At 51.9% G+C, this 20448-nt stretch overlaps 1 protein-coding gene across 6 annotated transcripts in view; it reads right to left on the bottom strand.

Annotated features, from left to right (window-relative positions):
• The window catches only part of TFDP1 (transcription factor Dp-1), a 40389-nt gene extending 30245 nt beyond the window's left edge, over positions 1 to 10144 (bottom strand). Inside the window, exons 1-2 of one of the 6 annotated variants that reach the window (XM_043583562.1) lie at positions 9996 to 10144; positions 9153 to 9224 (exon numbers count right to left, since the gene is read on the bottom strand). In XM_043583562.1, coding sequence (XP_043439497.1) covers positions 9153 to 9164 — 12 coding nt within the window. In that variant the 5' untranslated portion in view covers positions 9165 to 9224; positions 9996 to 10144. Of the gene's footprint in view, positions 1 to 9152; positions 9225 to 9483; positions 9578 to 9900 lie in introns of those variants that run through there. The other 5 variants (XM_043583517.1, XM_043583553.1, XM_043583528.1 and 2 more) reach the window with 5 other exon arrangements.
• Positions 10145 to 20448: the final 10304 nt, after the last annotated feature.

The raw sequence follows: 20448 nt of genomic DNA, 5'->3' as shown, positions 1-20448 counted from the left end.
GTTACAGCTGTCCTTGCTGCCCCGCCCCCTCCCAGGTGGGGCCTCTCCCGCGCTCTTGTTACCTGCACTCGAGGATGTCTCTCCCAGTGCAGAAATGCCCACACTCTCTGGCTCCCGTGAGCGCCACCAGAGATGCTGGCAGAAATCAGCTTCCCATCCACCTCTGCCTGACCCCACCACCGCTCCAAACCAGAATGTCAACTGAGTGCAGAATCGTGCCACTACCACCCAGCCCACTGCTGGGTTTCTCCCTGAATCATCTCCCTCGCTCCCCGCGGTCACAGCCCTTCTTAGACATACGCAGCGGGAACCACAACATCGGCTTTCTTCCGTATCTGCACTCTACACTTCACCCTCTGCCTTTTTGCCAGAGAAACGTCAAATTTATTCTTGGGCACACACAAACAAATGCGAGATTGCCTGGAAGACAATGTAACATGACTCCAACACAATTTTTAAATATTTGCCTCCACCTGCTTTCTGGTGTTTCTACAGCAGGTCTATGCTGAGGTAGCTCTGGGTGGTGCGTACTGCATTTTCACACCTGCTGAGTGGTGGCGGGAGACCGTTCTGGGCCTGACGGGGACACTAATAGCAGGCTGGGATGTTATTTATCAGTAAGTTATTGCCCAGGAGAACAGGATTCTGCCTTATGTATAATAGCAAAGTCTGACCCAACCAGATGGCCACACCAAGAGCTTTTCTCCTTAACCAAAGTCCCTGCTATTTAACTCCCCCACACCCACCCTCCAGACAGCCGTGTCCCAGCCTCAGCCCCGTGAAGGGGGAGTCCCCGGAGTCGGGGACTCATCCACCCAGGACCAATTCCTGCTGCCCACCTCCCACTCCACTTGTCCAAACCGTGGTCGGGGCAAGCTGGAGGAGGCAGGGAGCCGTCAGCAGAGAGACGGGGACCAAGGTCAGGAGCTAAAACACACCAAGGGACCCTGGGCGCTCAACAGTAAAGGAACACCCCCAGACACCCCGTCTCTGGGAGCCTGCCGACCCCCTGTACCCCAACTCGTTCCCAAGCTCAGGCCCTAAGGAGGAGGCGGTCCCCTCAGCCACACTAGGAGTGGGGTTCTCCCCGAAGCTCTGGTTAGAACAGAAGTGTGTGTGCGAACGGAGGAGAGACCCAGGCCCGCGGTGAGCTCCCAAGTCCTTCAGAGCCACTGGCCTGTTCTCAGGACCCACCCGGTGCTGCCAGGCTGGACCACACGTACGATGTGGCTGGCACTTCCACCTTCACTGCCCTGAGAGGAAGGTACGCTTGTCACCTTCGTTCCGCAGATGAGTCCCCAACCCCCAGAGAAGACTCTGCCTGAGGCTGCCCCACAAGCACGAGGGAAAGCTGGGCTCAGAGCACACAGCGCGGATCCACTCGGAATCGCTGTGTCTGTCCCGACACGGAAACCAGTTCCAGGAAATACCCATGGTCCCATGGCTTCACGTGCACTCGGACACACCCGCCATCCCATGGAAAGCAGAGGACTAACACAGCCAGAGGTGGAGACGTTTTCTGTTCGTAGAGTAGCCTTATTTTATTGGCTAATTTAAAAATTAACAACACATCGATCTGACTTCTCTTCTGGAAAAATTATTACTTTCTCCCTTTCAGAAAGAACCCAACTTTCCTTTTAACAAAAACCAAGTCACAGAGGCCAGGAGCTCGATCAAGTACCACTGTCCTTCACAACCTCCAAGGGCCCAGGTGGGCTGCAGCCGCAGGGATGGACAGACAGGACAGCCCCATCCCCTACCACCAGCCTTTTCCTTCCCAGGGGAAGGAGAGCTCAAAAACAGAGTGAGCACCACTTCTCGGACCACCGTCCACACGCGAGCCATACACAGTGACCCAGGATGCACGAGAGGTCAGAGTGTCCAGGATCCAAGAAACTGACCTGCACACTCACCAAATGCTCAGCCCTCCTGCCCCCAGAGTGAGATGTGGTCATGCAGCTCCATGAGGGCCACTGTCCAATGTGTCAAGGGAAGAGGGGGCACATCCACAGGAGGGAGGCACCCCCAGGAGCCTCCACTTCCGGCTGGGAGGTGCTCTGCTGGCACCTAGGTCTACAGGCCAGGCTTTCAAAGCGGTTGCAAAACCCCATGACATTGTTTAATTTTGTGACTTCCCTTCTGCTGGAGCTGTGCTTGTGCTGGGGGAGGGCACACCAAGGGCACCCTGAAATAAGGATGAGACACCTCATAACCCATAGCTATCCTAACTCATGGACTACTTTCTCAGATGACATTAAGGCAAATATCTTTTATAAGCTGCACATCATTCCTAACACGGCACCTGAATTTTAAAAAAAGAACATGTTTCAGAACTGATACTGATGAAGGAACAATAAACACCTTCTAGACAAGCTGGCTTAATTTCGAAGTGCACCAGATCAAAGCCATGGCCGTGTATGACTTCATGACTGACACCCACACTCAGCCTTGGAGCAAATTTGCAGACCAGGATTGAGGTCCTGTCAATACAGGTAGAATAAGATATTTTTCACTCAAATCCTCACTTTTCTGAAAAGCAAGTAAAACAAGAGAAACATAAGACCCCTTCAAGGTAATCCCAGTTATTAACACTTCCCAGCAGAGGAAGGAAGACATTGTGTAAGGCTGAAAAGATCTAGTGGGCTATACTTACGCTGCACAGTCATGTGCCCAGGAAGTTACAAGAGTACTGACCACTAACCTCAACTTGGGCCTCAGAGAGTCCTGGTGATCTCACTGAATGAGGATGAACATATACACGCTCACCAATCAAATGCAGGAAACTCGCTTAAACTACCTAAGAACTGTCTGTACCTAACGTTAAAATTCAAACTGCAAATTCAAGGTGTATTTCCCATACGTTTATGTCGAAATCGTTTTATATTCACAACCCTTACTAAAACGACAAAAGCAAACCTAATGTTAACATTCTGCCACGAAATCACCAACAAATGCTGAACATCGTTAATTTATACAGCGCGGATACAAGTCAACAGGAAATAAACACCAGGACAGAAAGCGAACACAGGAGATGCTTTTCAACTCACAAAGTAACATGTTCTAAAAGGAAAAGATTCAACTTCTATATCCAGAAATGCAAGCTAAAAACACAATTTAAAATTTTACCTGCAAATGGACCAAGTTTTGTGGGCTTTTAAATTGTGATCCAACTGAATTTCAAAAAGGGGTCGTTACAATGAGTTCCCCCCACAATGCGATAAAAGTATAAACTGGCACAATCATTCTGACAAGTTACCTGACATCTCAAAGACACAGCACATGTATCTGCCCGCCCGCATCCATTCATGCCCGCCTATGCCCACCCGCCTGTGTCCACACACGCTCGCCCATGCCCACACATGCCCGTGCCCGCCCACACCCGTGCACACACTCGCCTGCACACACTCATGCGTGTGCCCGCGCAGTTGCACGTCCAAGAACTCCTCCCTGGACATTATGATGGATCCACACAATGTGGAGATGTGGTCAGAAAGCCCCGAAAGCCCTGGCGCTGGAGGACGGAGACCTAGGGTGCGTCCACGCAGTGGGATGGGCTCTCCACACTCCAGAAATCTGGACAGAGTGCAGTAGGACTCTGCTGTGTGGTCCTTAAGCACCATTTATGCCGTGCCATGCATCATTAAAACCCTGGAAAACCTGCAAACTCTCTGAAAGGCCACACTCAGTATCTCTTGATGTCTTTGTGTCCTTTGTCCCCTCCCAGGAAATGGCATCATGGACAAGCGACTCAAGCAAGCGGGCCATTCACAGAGGAAAGGCTCGCACCTACAGCAAAGGATTGGGGAGTAAATGTTCGTTTGAATTTACAATGACATGTTTAGGTCTGCAGCCATTTTCATCTCCCAATTCACCTGTTTCAATAGCTGACCACCTACCACAGCCCAACATGCTGCATACATGCACAGCTGCTACTCCAGGCATGGCCCCAAGGAGCACGGTGTCCCGGCAAGACCTGCCTGGGGCATGACACCAGGTCACAGGACACTGAGGCACAGGGCACCTGGGGGGTGGCTGGGTGGGGCCTGGAGGTGGCTGGGGGCTCCTAAGGGGGTCTGGGGGGTGGCCTGGGGGCATTGGGGGGGACGCCTGGGGGTACTAGGGGGTGGTTGGGGGCCACCAGTGGGTGCCTGAGGGGGCATCACCCCTGATGCGGCCACACTCCACTTGTGTGCCCTCACCAAGCACCTCCCTGGCTGACCCAAGCCCTGTCCCTCCTAACAGACCCTGCAAAGCCCAACACACAGGAAGCTGGCACTGACTCCACACGAGAACGTTCTCAAGAGCACAGCTTTCCAGAAAGGCAGCTCTGTGAGGGAAGCATCACCCACAAGCCACACTACAAGCCAGGGCCGTTTCCTAGCGGCTTCGTGACAAGCCCAAGGCACAGAACTGCCTCTAGGAGAAGGATGTCCCTTCCGTGTCCCTTGTGAATTTGACAGCGCGCCTTCACTTGTACACCTGTTCCACAGCAACACACCCAGGGCGTCTCCTCATCAAGCTGCAGCTTTCTGCTCCCCATCCCACTCTGGCCCACGCAGAGCCCGTGTAAGAGTGAGCACACCACCACAGGGACCCGTGTGGGCTACACCCCCCTCCCCATGCCCACTGGGGAGTCACTGCCAGGACAGGACAGGCTGGCGCTCTGGGAGTTAGCGCCTGGTCCCACAGTGCACTCCAACCAACACCGAGGGAGACGGCTCGGTGCTGCGTCACCACATTTATGTCTCCAGCCCTCATTTCACCCTCGAGGTCTGGGGCTGAAAACCATACCCAGTACATGTATTTGTAGATAAGCTCTTGGTCTCCTAGCGGTATTGAACCAGGCCTCAGTATCATCCCCCCAAAGCCTACATGGGACGCCTTCTGCGGCTCTCCAGAACACCTGTAGAGAATCTTCCATCACAGAACACAAAGCGGACTCACACCAGCTTGCACACAGGCGGACCAGCTCCCCCGCCAGGAGCTGGCAATGCACCGCCCCAGCCCAGGACTGGTCCCCCACTGCTCCCACACCTGCAGCCACCTCCTAACAGTGGCCCACAAAGCGCCTCCGCGACCTTACAGACTGGCCAGCTGGCTCCCCGTTCCTCACGGACCTGCAGGGTCTGGGGCCCACAGGGAGCTCATGCTCTGCCTGTGAAACACCCACGGGGCCATGCTGCGCACACGCAGCTCGCACACGGGCATGTGTTCATGGCAGAGGTCCTCCCCTGACTTCACACAATGGCAGTTTCTCCTACAATGAGCATGTATTAAACAATTACAGTTTCTGGATCTTCTCTGAAGTTGCCATTTCCTTCAGGAGGCTTTCTTGGTGCTGAAAATGACTGTCTTCTCAGCCTGGCCAACCTCCCCAGCCGTGACCTGTGTTCACGGGAGCTGTGGCTGGCACAAAATTGAATTCAGATAGCTAGTTTCATAAATGAGTACAGCAATTACATCTCCCTCCTCCCCGAATGAGGAGACCCTATGATAGAGGGACAGGCCCACGGCTGTGAGCAGAGACCCACACGGTCCCAGGGTGGTAACTGAAATGCAAGCCGCTGTGGGCCCTGCCCAACTGGGACTCTGAGCAGAAACATCGCCTGTGATGCACATCTAAGGAGGGTCCCAAAGCTTCGGGGCTGACAGCAGGAGGCAGCCTGCGTGCAGTGAGGGGGTCTTGCGTGAACGCTGGTAGGAGGCCCCGAGGCTGGTCTCTGTCGGCACTGACAGCCAGGTGTCAGCCTTGAAGGCTGTCGGGACCACAGGAGGAACTGCCGTCACTGTGCAGCCAGCCTCTACGGCCAGGGAGCTCCCGCCCCAGATCCCAGGACCGGCCAGTACTCTACGAAATTCTGGAAGCAGCCCCCAAAACGGTTGCTTGTGACCACTTCTGGGAGTGACCAGACCCCAGCTCACCACATGCTTCTGCACCAGATGAGTTTTCTCACCTCCGCACCAGGTACAAATACTGACTTTGGATTTTTACTATCTGAATTCTTCATCGCCAGCACATACCGACATAATCGGAATAAATGAACGTCAAAGACCTCGGGCCCACTTGATCGTTGCTTCCCAGCTGGCTCCTTGGAGACAGGCGGCAGGTCTCCACCCTCACACGCTGCCCCGGCCAGAGTAAAGCTGGGGATGCGGGAGGGCAGAAGGGGCCTTGCCACAAGGACACCCAACTGCAGCCCACTCACTGCAGCCATGCACCCCTCCAGGTGAAGAGACACGCTTGCAAGATAAAAGGCCAGCTACTAATTACCAGGGAATCAGGCTGCTTTTCACATGTTGCTAGAAAACGCAAGGCTTTTTTAAGCAGAGGAATTACAATGTTGTGTCTTGATTTCCTTTTTAAACACATGCAAATCTTTATTTGTTCTAGAGACAGAAGACACAAAGTGCAGTCGGTGCCAGAGCACCTAGGCTCCAGGTCCAGGCTCTTGGAGCCCCACACACCCACCTCCAAGCTCTTCCTGACCTCCCATCTCCATGAAACAGCACTGTTTCCTCATGGGCCCCAGCCCCCAGTCACCCCTGCCCTGCCTTCCCATGCCCCAGCCCAGTGACCCGTCCCCAGGTCCCCCCCATGCCCTCCTGTCCCAGAACGCCCCCCCCATGCCCTACTCCTGGCCCCTCCGTGCCCCAGCCTCCCATGCCTCCCCACTGCCCCTAGACCCCTGCCTCTAGACCTCCTGTCCCCAGGGCCCCCGCATAATCCCCCTGGGTCCCCTCCATGTCCTTAGTCCCCCTCCGGACCCCTTGCCCCCAGGCCTCCCCATGCCCCCAACTCGGCCCTTCACCCATGCCCCAAGCACCCCAACTCGTCTGCCATCTCCCACCACCAGGAGCTTCAGGAGAGCAGAACAGCACACCGTGCTCCCCGCTGGGCACAGGCACTCCACAAATAGCAAAGGACGGACAGGATGGACACGTGAACAAAACCAGCAGGCCACCCTCGACTCAGGCATTTCCACCTTGTGCCCACAGGCCAAGAACTGAGGCAGGCACATAGCACACAGAAACCAGGGGGCCTGGTTCCTGTCAACTCCGAATTGAAACACACCTACTATACAAGTGAAAAGATACAAGTCTTTCCAGCATCAAGCCCCTCCACCAGAGACGCAGGTTGCAGGGTTAGCCTGCAACAGTAGTCTGCGTGCCTAGATGCCCACCCAGGCCACAGCGTGGCCCACGGCTCACTGTCAGGACAGCCATCACTGTCGCCGGCCCCACGCCCACCACCCCAAGTCAACAGGCTCAAGCCGTCCGCCTATTTCCTGGGCAGCAACCCCAAAACCTGCAGGGGCTCCTGGGCCTCCACTGGAGGGAGGAAGCTGCCGTGCCACCTTCCCTCATCCTCCGCACCAAGTCTGCTTGGCTGAGCCCTCGCCTGTCTCCTAAACTTGTCCTCCTTCACGGTGACCCCTAGGACCTAACTCCAGCCCCCTCCAGCCTTCCAGAGACCCCAGAACTCTGTAAAGCCGGGGTCCCAGCCCACGCTCTCCAACCCAAGGGGCTGGGCTCCCGCCTGTGCTTAGGCTTTGACCCTACATTGAGCTCCAACTGCTGACACTGCCCACTACTCCCCACCACTGGCTGCCAGAGTCACCTGCCCAAACTTAGATGTCACACCCCACGTAAGGCAGCTGAGAAAAGGCTAAATGCCTTTCCCTGGACCACGACCCCATTCCAGTCCAGTCCACCAGCCCTGCTGAGACCTGGTTCCAGCCACACCTGACGTCCCCAGCTGTCGGGACTGGGAAAGCACTTCATTTCTGCTTCTCCTCACACCACCTGTCAGCCCAAACGGCTCCACTATGCTCATGGCGCCCAAGCCTCCACCGCGCCACCCCTCGTGCTGCAACAAAGGACGGTGCAGAGGCTGCTTCTGTGACCGTCAGAGGAGATGGCAGTGGCCTTGACTGTCTTTGCATTCCCAGAGGCCACCACGAACTCCAAAGAGTCACTCAGTTAATAAAGAAACGTGGTTCCGAGAACACACAATCTGCGCTCTGGCACAGGCTCCCTCCGACACACTGACATCACCTGCCCCTGAGCACATACCACTGCCGGGCATCTTTGGGGGATAATTCCCAGAGAAAAGGGCATGACCACCAACAAATGTAACCAGAAGCGATAACCTCAGCCTTGAGTCGCGTATGGATCATGACTTGAACCTCAGCCACAGCGCGCAGGATGCAGTATGTATTCACACACTCTCTGCCGGACTAACCCCAGTGCTGGAGAGTGGGAGCCTACACGAGTGCGTGCCCAACCGTCACTGAGAGCGAGCCACATGTTCACTTAGGCTTTCCGGAGAACGTTAAAACCTCTGAACCGAAGGTAAGGCTTGCACCTATGATTTGGTTCCACAGACGTGAGACACGTTTTCTCTACATCTCATGTTCCAGGCAGACGCGGCTCATCTGGACCGTACCTGCAACCTGTGCAACAGGTAAGAGACACGCAGCCCCCTTCCCCTGATGCTGACAAGACAGCACATCCCCAGAGGCATGGAAGGTAGGCCTGGGCGGGAGAAAGCACAGCAAAGAACTACGGGATCAATAAAACACACTATTTTTGAACCTAAAAGCCAGTTTCTTGGAAAAAGTTTCAAAAAATTATTCAGTGTATTCTACAGCTTTGTGACAAATCCAGAAAAAGCTAAAGTAGAATTTTTCACAATTCATGAGTCACCAAATTTCATTTTTCTGAGGAAAAAAAAAAAGGCGGGGGGGCCAAAGCAAGTGCTTACCGCTTTACGGATGAAAGGTGAATTAACTGCCTACACCCCACACAGAACAGGTGCTCAGGGTCACTGCACACATGACCAGCCCCAGTCATGGGCACCTGACCTCACCTAAGGGTGTCATTCTACATAGCAATGGAACTAGAATTCACGCGGCCTGCAAAGACTAAGAAAGTCCGTGGTGTCACTCAGGCGCCGCAGAAGCGAGACACGCACGTCCACAGAGCCCACCGGGTTCCGTACATCCTTCCACCTTGAACCCGTTTCACCTGCTCCAAGCTCTGAACAGAAACTGCACCGCAGCTTGTGCGTCATGGCGCCGAACCAGGTGGGGAAAGTAGGAAGGACGTGGTGCCAGGGAAACGTGTCTGTAGCACGAAGCAGATATACTTACATCTTTTGCCATGTTACCAGATCCGTGAAGTCGATGCTATAAACGTTCACCCTCCAGAGAAGACTAATTTTCCTGGTAAGAAAGAACGAAAACCAAGAAATGAGTAAGAACCGAAAACCAAGTGAATAAACCATCCACGCCTGGCCCCCCGGAACCGCCACCCCCAAGGGACCCTCCGGGTGGCAGGAGCCCTGCTTTCCAGACCCGCAGCCCACCCTTGGGGGCAGGTGCCCGCCGGCGCCGCCCGAGAGCAAATACAGCCCCCCCCTACACCCCGCCCGGCCCACACAAAGACCCTGCCACCCCCGGTCCCCCCTGCACCCCCCGCCACCGTGACAGGTGGTCTTCCGGCCCAGCGGGCCTGTCACCCGGCCGCCGCCGCAGCCGCCGCCGCCGCGCGCGCGCGCGCCTCCCGCGCCGGAACCGGCAGTCGGGTCAGCGCCGCCCCCACCCCGCGCCGCGCCCGCGGGGGCCCCGACCCCGCGCTCGGGCCGACCCCGGCCCCCGACCCCGCCGGGCGCTCGCACCGCTGCTCCGCGGGACGCCCGCCCGCAGGCCCCGCCCGGGACCCCGACCCCCGACCCGACCGCGACCCCGCCGGGCCACCCCGGAGTCCCCGACGGCAGCGCGGGAGCGGGGCGCCCGGGGCCCAAGGCGCGGGAGCCGCGGAGCCGGCGCGCACACGCGGCGGGACCGGGGCGGGCGCCCCGCGCGCCTGCGCCCCCCGCGGGACCCCGGCCCGCCGCACCTGGCTCGCTCCGGCGCGCGGGCACGGGCGGGGTCCCGGCGGCGCGCTCGGCCCCGGGGTCCCTGCCCTGCGAGGCGCCGGCGCGCGGGGCTCACCCTGCGAGCGGGCGTCGGGCGGCGTGACGTGCGCGGCGCGGCGACGTGACGTGGGCGGCGGGCCGGCTCCCGCAGCGCGCCTGCGCGCCTTTTCGCGCCTTCGCCGCCCTCCTCCTCCTCCTCCTCCCGCCGGTGCGGCCCGCGCGCGCTCCGAGGGGGATGGGCTCAGCGCGGGCGGGTGCGGGTGAGTGTGCGCGTGCGCGCCGGGCGGGGACCGAGACGCAGAGCCTGGCGCGGAGACGCCGCGGTGCGCGCGCTCTTGGAGAGGGGATGGAGGTGTGCGCACACCTGGATCGGAGCCGGAGGTGTGCACGTGCCGGTGTGCGCGCACACTGGGAGAAGAGTCGGCGGAGTGTACGTGCCGGTGTACGTGCCGGTGTGCGTGCACGCTCAGAGAGGGGTCGGAGGTGGGCGCACACCTAGGGAAGGGCCGGGAGTGTGCACATGCCAGTGTGCGCACAGACTTGGAGAGGCGCCAGGTGTGTGCAGGGGTGGAGGAGAGAGAGGGTCCACGGGCATACGCCAGGGAGAGAGGAGGCCAGGTGTGTGCACGTGCACATGAGTGTATTTGTGGGTGTGTGTTCATGCAGGCGGAAGGAGGGTAGATTTAGTGCGCACAGGCGTTTACGTGGAGAGGGGGGGTTGGAGTGTGCACGTGCAGGCGTGCATGCCCTTGGAGGAGAGAGGCGGAGGTGTGTGGACGTTTTGATAGAGGCCAGCTGTGTGCATGTGTGATTGCACACAGAGGAAGAAAGGCCGGGTGTGTGCTCACGTGGAGAAGAGGTGGGCAGTGTATGTGTCCACGTGTGCACGCGTGCTTGTGGAAGAGAAAGGCCAGCTGGGTTTGTGCCGTGACTGTATTTGCGCATGTGCGCGTGTAGGTGCACAGAGAAGATTGGGGGTGCGTGCCCACAGTGCAGAGGGCCCTGCCCACCTGGTGTCCACGTGTCCCTGCGGGGCCAGCGATCATGCCCACACCCAGCCTGAGCCCAAGTCCCCACATCCCGGTGGGGTGCTCAGGAGGAAAATCAGGCAGCCAGTTTTCTCCTCATCGCTGGGTGGGCCTGGTGCACCCCAGGCTCTGGAGACTTCTCCCTGGAGCCCACCACCGGCAGGGCCAGGGCCCCCAGGGGCTAGAGACCCAGCAGAGGGCCGGCTGGAGTCCAAAGTTCAGGGCTGCAGCATAGTGTGCGGTGAGGAGCACAGCGCAAAGGCCTCTCTGCCCTGTGGGGGCAGCCGTGGTTCCCTTTCACGTCTAGTGCTGCTTCCCTAACTGCTGCCTGACCAGCCACCTCACCTGTTAACACCACACTCAGCATTGGTTTCTTCTGGAAGACAGCAGAATGCTGCACCTTCTTTGTGCTGATTAGCATACAATGGGCACCAAAGAAACATGGAGGGTGGAGGTGATGGGGAGAGGCAGTCCTGTAAGTTCCTGCCTGGAGGACGTCGTACTTCTCTGCTGGTGCAGCTTATACAGTTCTTGGCCCCTTAGCAGGTCCCTGGGGTATCGGAACCCGCAACCTCCATGTTGTCCCTCCAGTGGTCACATGTCCTAGCTCCATTCTCCTTGTACAGTATGTCTTTATTTTTTGCTGTATTTGAGTATTTGCCCACAGGCTAGAGGCCCCACTTCAGCCCTTGGACCCTGTACATGGGGCATCAGGCCTCTCGGTGAGAGCTGGGGGCTCAGAAAGAGAGAGGATCAGAATCTTAATCCCCCCACGAATTCAAGATTCTGGTCATTCCACAATATTCACACAAGACAGCCACCCCCAGTACTCTAAGTGATGTCTGTAGAGAAATCACGGTAGTGAGTGAGACAATGCTGAACTCGCAAGAGCTACCATGGCAGTGAGACAGCTCGAGAGGCCCTGGTTTCCTCGGGGAAAGAGCAAAAAATTGGAGTTGTTTTTTGCCTCTCACTGAACACCTATTTCTGTGTTCCAAGGTAGCATAATTCCTAAAATTTTTGGTTGAAGATCCAAATGTTTGTGGCCACTGCCCTGCCTTGAAGTCTCTAGACTAGATTGCAGAAATGCCTGCTTCCTGATGAGCAGTGAGCCTGTGACTGCCTGCGTCCACCTGACCCCCCAGTGTCCACTCTCTATCTGGGGCGGGGGTTGTTCGGGACGCATGACTTTTAGCGATGCTTTCATTCGGGCGTTGACTTACCCACACCTCAGTAGCTGGCATTCAGCCGTGATTGTCATGAAGGCTACCGCGTGAAAGTGGTTCTGTTCCGTGTTCATGAGAACAAAATGATTAGATCCATCCCAGAAGTCCTCCTCTCCCAGAAGCTCCCTTTTTCTTTGTGTACCTGCCCTGTTGAGTCTCAGGGCATGGTACAAACCCTTACTCCTGCACCCCTACCCCCATTAAACTGCCCTTTACGGACAGAACAGTTTCTAATCCCTGGAAAATTGTAATGCTAAGTGGTAAATACCTGATTTGCCTTTGGTTCCCTCCTTGATGACACTGGTCCTGTCTTCAGCGGTTTCCTGTTTTCCACCTTCTTGGGTCACTGTGGCCATGGTGACATCAAGAGGTGGGAAGACAGAGGCTCATAGGAGAATGTTCCCAATATGGACAAGTGACATTTTCTCATTCTTTGGTAAAACATACGGATATCTTTAGAAAACTTTGCTCATTGTGTGTTTCATAAAATAGAAGTAAATCAGTGTGCCTACTTCACCTGGAGGCACATCCCTGGCCCTCTCCAGAGAGGTCACTGCTTCTAAGCCCCACTGACAGATTCTGTAGCCACCACCCCTCCACCCCCACACATAGAGGCACCCGACTCGTCCTATGTCATGATTCATTTTGAAAATGGTCAAATTCAAAGTCCCCCTCTTGGGAGGAGGGCCAGTCCTGGACCCTCTTGGGTACGATGCTCCCAGCACTTACTCATATCTTAAAAGACTTGCACGCTCGTTTTCAGGCTGAAGCCCCAGCCCTTTGGCAAGAAGTCCTCAGATCTGACAGATTCTAGACCAAGGCATCTAACTCACTCCGATTATCTCCCCAGCCTGTTTACTGCTTGGACACATGTCCTTTACTCCTCCCCTGCAATGTTCTCTGGCTTCTGCGGTGAGAGAAATCCCCATCCGTCTTCGCGTTTTAACTACACAGTCCTTCTAGAGAGCTCGTTCTGTGAGACTTCACACTACCCTGGCTCAGAAGTCGACAAGATTCGGGGTGCCTGGGGGGCCCAGTCGGTTAAGCGTCCGACTCTTGATTTTGGCTCAGGTCAGGATCTCACGGTTTGTGCAGATCTCTGCACTGATAGCATAGAGGCTGCTTGGGATTCCCTCTCTCCCTCTCTCTCTGCCCCTCCCCCACTTGCTCTCTGTCTCTCTCTCTCTGTCTCTCAAAATAAATTTTAAAAACTTAAAAAAAAAAGATGTCAACAAGATTCTTTTCTATGGACTCCTACAATGTGAGGTGGAAATACCCATGTCCCCCTATGTCATTTCCTTCCTCCATAGAATCCAGCTACTGTCACGGGGCATGGAAGCACCAGAGAATATGGCGGTTTGGGGAAACTTGACCTTATGTACCACTGAGTGCCTCCAGCCACTTCCCTGCTACCTATCCATTTACCTCCCAGGTCAGAGAGGGGCCCCCAGCCCACCTGCCACAACGAAGCTGACAGGAAGAGTCAGACAGCCTCGGATAATCTTCAGCCCCTCTGATGCTCAGATGCCTCTAGCTGAGAAATAAGTAGATAGAAATATAGGTCTTCGGTAAGAAGACAGACCACAGTTTCAAAAGTTTTCTTTCCTGCATCGCTCACTCCCCACACTCTGAGTGCCGATATTGTACAGACGAACAAGATAGAGGATTGCTAAATGAGAGGCAGATTCACACAGCCTGGGCTCAGAAGCACCACGCAGGGGCCAAGGAAGCGGGGCTGCCCCCCTCGGCCTGACTGGGGCCACAGCACCAACGTGCAGTCGATGCCTCGGAGACCAGAGCGCTTGAAACCAGGCCCGCGTGGAATTGCTGGGACCACAGCACCGACGTGCAGACTGTGCTTCGGAGACCAGAGCACTCAAAACCAGGCCCGCATGGAATTGCTGTTCTGGAGCCAAAGTCGTGTGTAGGGGCCTCAGAACGGGAGGGCTCCCTCCAATTCTCAGCTTCTTCCCAGCGGCGGTGACTCTTGGGCTTCCCTGGGGGTGGAGGAGGGTAGCACCTGTCTCCTGCCGTTATTAATGAGACCATATTTCCTAGATGTAAGGCGTTCAGATACCAGTTTCCAGAGTGCAAGTGTGTGCTGCACAGAGCTTTCCAGGGGATGCTGAGGGTCCTTAGGGATACAGAGGAGCAAAGCCTGACCCAAGAGCCCAAATGCAGAGCAGTGGGCCGGGATGAGGGGGTGTGGGCAGCTGGGGCAGGAGGGCCACACAGGGCAGTTTTGGTCCCCCAAGAGCCCTCCAGGTCAGGCAGCAGAAAGCGGGACGTCACTAGGCCCTTGAGAGTGCTTTCTCTCCTCCCTACACTCCTGCAAGGGTCTGGCACAGCTCACACCTGAACTTCCTCCGTCTAGGATGGCTGCCCTCTACAACACAGCTTCCCTTGGGGAAAGCCGTTTAAAGCCTTGGCTTCGTGGACACCCTGGTGGGCCACCAAGGGGAGGCCAGAGGCACACAGCTTCGCGGTGAGGCAAATGTCATTTGAGACAAACGATCACCAACTCCTGACTTCAGCAAACCGTTCCTCTGCTGAGCATCCGCCGGTGCAGGAAATGGACGATGTCCACCCGCTCGTACGCACTCGAAACCTGGGTAGAAGTCAAATACCTCACTTGCCCTCAGTAAGTAAAACAGGTCACCAATTCAAAATATCTTGACTTCTTCCACTTTTTTCCGTCTCCTCTGCCACCCCGCTGCCACCCTACCATCCGCTTCCCTGACGGCTGGAAAGTAACTCACCTCTTTTTCCTTCCTCCAGTCTTGTCCCACTCAAATCTCCCATCTGTCCAAGAACCAGAGTGTGGGACAGCAGTGGAGTGAAGAGTCTTACGTGAGCCTGGGGCCCTGCTGTCCCCACCCCCACCCCTGGTGTAGACAGTCTGCGGGGACCTCACCCTGGAGAGGGACCCAGGCTCACCTGACACTCTCAGTGCACTGCTGTCCCCCGTGGTGTAGACAGTCTGCGGGGACCTCACCCTGGAGAGGGACCCAGGTGCACCTGACAGTCTCCATGCACTGCTGTCCCCTGTGGTGTAGACAGTCTGCGGGGACCTCACCCTGGAGAGGGACCCAGGCTCACCTGACACTCTCCGGGCACTGCTGTCCCCCGTGGTGTAGAGAGTCTACAGGGAACTCACCCCAGAGAGGGATCCAGATGCACCTGAGGCCAATGTGTGCTCTGCTGTTTTGGGGTTGAGTTTTCTGCATGTCAGCTAGGTCCAGTTGGTCTATAGGCTGGTGCAGGACCTCTGTGTTCTTGTTGGTTCTGCCCATTTTTGGAGGCAGGGTATGGATGCCCCTATGTTATTGTAGAACTGCCTATCTCTCCCTTCAAGTCTGTCAATGCTTGCTTTGTTTAGTTAGAAGCACAAATGTTTAGTGTGCGTATACAGTATATGTATTTTTAAAGTTTTATTTATTTAAGGAATCTCTATACCCACATGGGGCTCCAACTACAGATCCCAAGATCCAGAGTTGAACGCTCTTCTGACTGAGCCAGGTCCCCTAGTGTGTATATCTATGTGCTTATAATTGTTATGTCCTCTTGTGAACTCACCCTTTTATCACTGTTACAGGAGACAAGGGCAGCATATTATTACTATCATCATTATATAATGTGCTTTGTCTCTTGTAACAACTTTTACTTAAAATCTGTCTTGTCTGAAATTAGTGTAGTGACCCCATTCTCTTTTGGTTACTAATTACAAGTAAGACCCTTTTGTATTCTTTCACTTCCAACATGTGTGTGTCCTGAGATTGAGACAGTATGTAGTTGGACCCTGCTTGTGGTCCACTCTGCCAATCTGTGTCTTTTGATGGGTGAGTTTAATCCATTATATAAGAATATATGATTTGCTCAATAGGTAGGTTTATAATTATTTTTGTGCATTTGTCTTTTAAATCAGGTAGGAAATAACAGGTGAAGTTACAAACCAAGAACACAATAATTCGCCCGTGTGTTCCCCCTCACCCTGGGTCTTTGGGGCCTCTGGCTGTGTCTAGGCTCTTTCTATCCCACCTCAGGGGCTCTCTATAGCATCTCTTGGAGGACAGCTCTAGTGCAAATAAACTTTCTGCTTTGTCTCTCTGGAAATATGTCACTTTCTCCCTTATATTTTAAGCACGGTTTTTCTGGATACAGAATTCTTTTTTTTTAATTGTTTTTAACATTTTATTTATTTTTGAGAGACAGAGAGAGGCAGAGCATGAGCAGGGGAGGGGGAGAGAGAGAGAGAGATACAGATCTGAAGCAAGCTCCAAGCTCTGAGCTGTTTGTTAGCACAGAGCCTGACGCGGGGCTTGAACTCATGAACTGCGAGACCATGACCTGAGCTGAAGTCGGACGCTCAACCTACTGAGCCACCCAGGCGCCCCTGGATACAGAATTCTTGATTGGCAGGTTGTTTGTTGTTGTTGTTTCTCTCAGCACTTCAAGTATGTCCCCGACTGCCTTCTGGCCTCCATGACTTCTGATGGCAAATTGGCTCTTAGTTTCACTAAGAATCCCTTGTAAGTGATGAGTCACATCTCATAGCTTTGAGATTCTCTTTGTCTTTGAATTTGATTGTAATGTGTTTCAGTGTGGGTCTCTTTGAGCTTATCCTGCTTTGAGTTAATTAAGCTTCTTGGATTTATACTCATATCTTTAATCAAATTATACACCATGACCAAGTGGGATTTATTCCAGGGATGCAAAAAAATTTTCAACAGAAGAGAATCAATGTAACACATCACATTAATAGAACAACACACACACACACACACACACACACACACACACACACACACGCACACACACGGATATCTGTTAGATGTCAGTGTTCATTGCAGTATTATTCACAATAGTCAAAAGGTGGAAACAACCTAGGTGTCCATCTGAATGCATAAATAAAATGTGGTGTATATATATACAAAATTGAATATTATTCAGCCATATAAAGGAATTAAATTCTGACACATGCTACTACACCGATGAATCTTGAAAATATTATGGTAAATGAAATAAGACACAACAGGACAAATAGTGTATGATTCTCCTTACATGAAACGTGTAGAATGGGCAAACTAATAAAGACATAAGGTAGATTAGTGATTACCAGTGTCTGAAGGTAGGAGAGAATGGGGAGTTAACTGTTTAATAGTTACAGAGTTTCTGTTTTGGGTGATGCAAAAGTTTAGAAATAGGTAGTGGTGATTGTTGCACAACATATGAGTTTAATTAACACCATTGAATTGTATACTTAAAAAAGGTAAAATGGCAAATTTTATGATGTATATTTTACCACAACTTTAGAAATTAATAATATACCAAAAGCCATTGACTTGTACATTTTCAATGGATGAATTGATGGCACATGAATTATAATCTCAATAAAACTATTTTCTTTGAAAAAGCTATGAAGACAATTTGGGGCACAATTGGGGAAGATTATATATGTTCCAAATATTAGAGTAGAGAAGACATTGTTATTTTGCTAGGTGTGACAATGGTATTGTGATAGTGGAGGGGATTATCTTTTTTCTTAGGAGAGGCATGGTGGTAAACTGAGTTACTAAGCATGATCATGCCAGTAATTTCCTTTTGAATGGTTCAGGAAAAAAATGTGTGTGTGTCTTTCAGATGGCAGAGGAGGGGCAGGAGCAGGAGAGAGATAAAGGAGGGGGGATAAATATGGCAAAATGGTAAACACTGTTTAGATATGGGTGTATATTTTACAGCCTCACTGTATTTTGAAACTTTCAAAATAGTTGGGAGAAAATCCCATTCTATTCAACATTAATCAGAAGGTTCTAACCAATGCAATAAGGCAAGAAAAAGAAATTACGAGGCATAAATATTGAATAGGAAGAACTTAAGCTGTCTTTATTCTTAGATGTGATTGCATATGTGGAACATCACAGGAATCTACTAGAACTAACTAGTAAGTGTGGCAGATTCTCTCTATATGCAATAAAATCAGTTCTCTCTATGTATGCAATAAAATCAATGTTTCTATATAACAAACTATTGGAAAAAATTTTTTAATATTGTTTAAAATAGCATGAAAAATATCAATTTATTGGGAGTTAATTTAGATGTGCAAAGTCCTATAGGAAAAAAATATATAAAACACTGCTTTAAAAAATCTAAAGTAGACCCAACAGGGGGCACCTGGGTGGCTCAGTCGGTTGAGTGACCGACTTCGGCTCAGGTCATGATCTCACAGTCTGTGAGTTTGAGCCCCGCATTGGGCTCTGTGCTGACCGCTCAGAGCCTGGAGCCTGCTTCTGATCCTGTGTCTCCCTCTCTCTCTGCCCCTCCCCCCACAGGCATGCTCTGTCAAAAATAAGTAAACATTAAAAAAATTACAAAATAAATAAAGTAGACCCAACACTTTGGGTATACATTATATTCTGGGATTGGGCAACTCAATATTGTTAAGCTGTCCCGTGTTCTCCAAACTAATCTATGGATTCAATGTCATCTCAGTCAAAATTTCAGCATTATTTTGGAAGAAATTAAGAACTTGATGGGGGGAGATTTCACTTTCAGAGCAGTTTTAGGTTCATAGCAAAACTGAGCACAAAGTACAGAAAGTTCTCAGATACCCTCTGCCCTGCACCTGCACGCAGCCTCCCACTATCCAAATTCTGCACCAGAGTGGTACCTTTGCTATAATCAGTGAGTGAATCTACATTGACAGCATGATCGCCCAACGTCCTTGGTTTATGTTGGGGTTCACTCTTGGTGTTGGACATTCTATGGTTTTGGCAAATGTATGGCATGTGTCCACCATTATAGAATCATACTGATACTGCCCTAAACAGCTTCTTTCCTGCCCACTAACTCTCAGCAACCATCAGCCTTTTTATTGTCTACAGTTTTGCCTTTTCTAGAATGTCACATACTTGAAATTACATACTACGTAGCCTTTCAGACTGGTTTCTTTCACTTAGCAATAAGTAAGTTTCCTCCAGTGTACCACAATCTGTTTATCCATTCATCTACTGAAGGATGTCTTAGTTGTTTCCAGGGTTTTGCAATTATGAATAAAGCTGCTATAAACATGCGCATGCAGATTATTGTGTGGACATGTTTTCAGCCCATTTGGGTCGAAATCAAGGAGCATGGTTGCTGGGGCGTATGGTGAGAGTATGTTTAGTGTTGTGACTGCCAAACCGTCCTCCAAAGCGGCTGCACCTTTCCCGCTAGCAGTGAATGACAGTCCTGTGTCCTCATCAGCACGGCCGTTGTCAGCGTCAGGCTCTGGCTGTTCCAACAGGTGTGCCCTGGAATCTCACTGTTGTTTTTCTTTGTTTTAATTTATAATTCCCTAATGACATGTGATGTGGAGCATCTTTTCATTATGCTAATCTGCTGCACATATTTATGGGGTCTATTTCTGGGCTCTGTATTCTGTCCCATTGATCTATTTGTCCATTCTTCTGCTAATACCACACAGTCTTGATTACTGTAGCTTTACAGTAGGTCTTGACGTTGGACACTGCCAGTCCTCAAACTTTGTTCTTCTCCCTTAATAGTGTATTGGCTATGGGGTCTTTTGCCTGTACATATAAATGTTAGAATCAGCTTGCCAATATCTGCACAAAAACTTGCTGGAACTTTGATCGGGATTGCATTCAATCTATAGAGACAGCTGGGGAAAACCGACATGCTGACGTTGTGAATTCCGTTTCATCAACATGGACTATCTCCCCATTTATTTAGTTCTTTGATTACCTTTCATCAGAGTTTTATAGTTTTTCTCATGCAGATCTTACACATGAACTTTGTTAAGTGTATACCTAAGTATTTCATTTTGGGGTTCTAATGTAACTGATACTATGTTTTTTTATTTCAAACTCCACTTGTTCATTGCTGGTATAGAGGTAAGTGATTGACTTTTGTATACTGACCTTGTATCCTGTAATCTTGTTATAATTGCTTATTAAATCCAGAATTTTTTGGCAACTATTTCAGATTTGCTACATAGGCAATCATGTAATCTGCAAACAAAGAAAGCTTCATTTCTTTCTTACCAATCTTTATACCTTCCTTCCTTCCTTCGTTTACTTTTTTCTTTCTTTCTTTCTTTCTTTCTTTCTTTCTTTCTTTCTTTCTTCTTTCTTGTTTTGTTTTCTTTCTCTCTTTCTTTATCAAAACTTAAAACTCTCACTCATCAAAAGCAAGTTTAAAAGACATCTATAGACTGGGGAAAATATTCACAGTAGATATATCTTTCTTTTTAAGTTTATTTATTTATTCTGACGGGGGT

The sequence above is a fragment of the Prionailurus bengalensis genome, chromosome A1 (genome assembly GCF_016509475.1).
Source record: "Prionailurus bengalensis isolate Pbe53 chromosome A1, Fcat_Pben_1.1_paternal_pri, whole genome shotgun sequence".
Classification (NCBI taxonomy): Eukaryota; Metazoa; Chordata; class Mammalia; order Carnivora; family Felidae; genus Prionailurus; species Prionailurus bengalensis.
The sequence above is the reverse complement of the archived record's forward strand: the minus strand, read 5'-3'. Positions and strand labels throughout refer to the sequence as shown.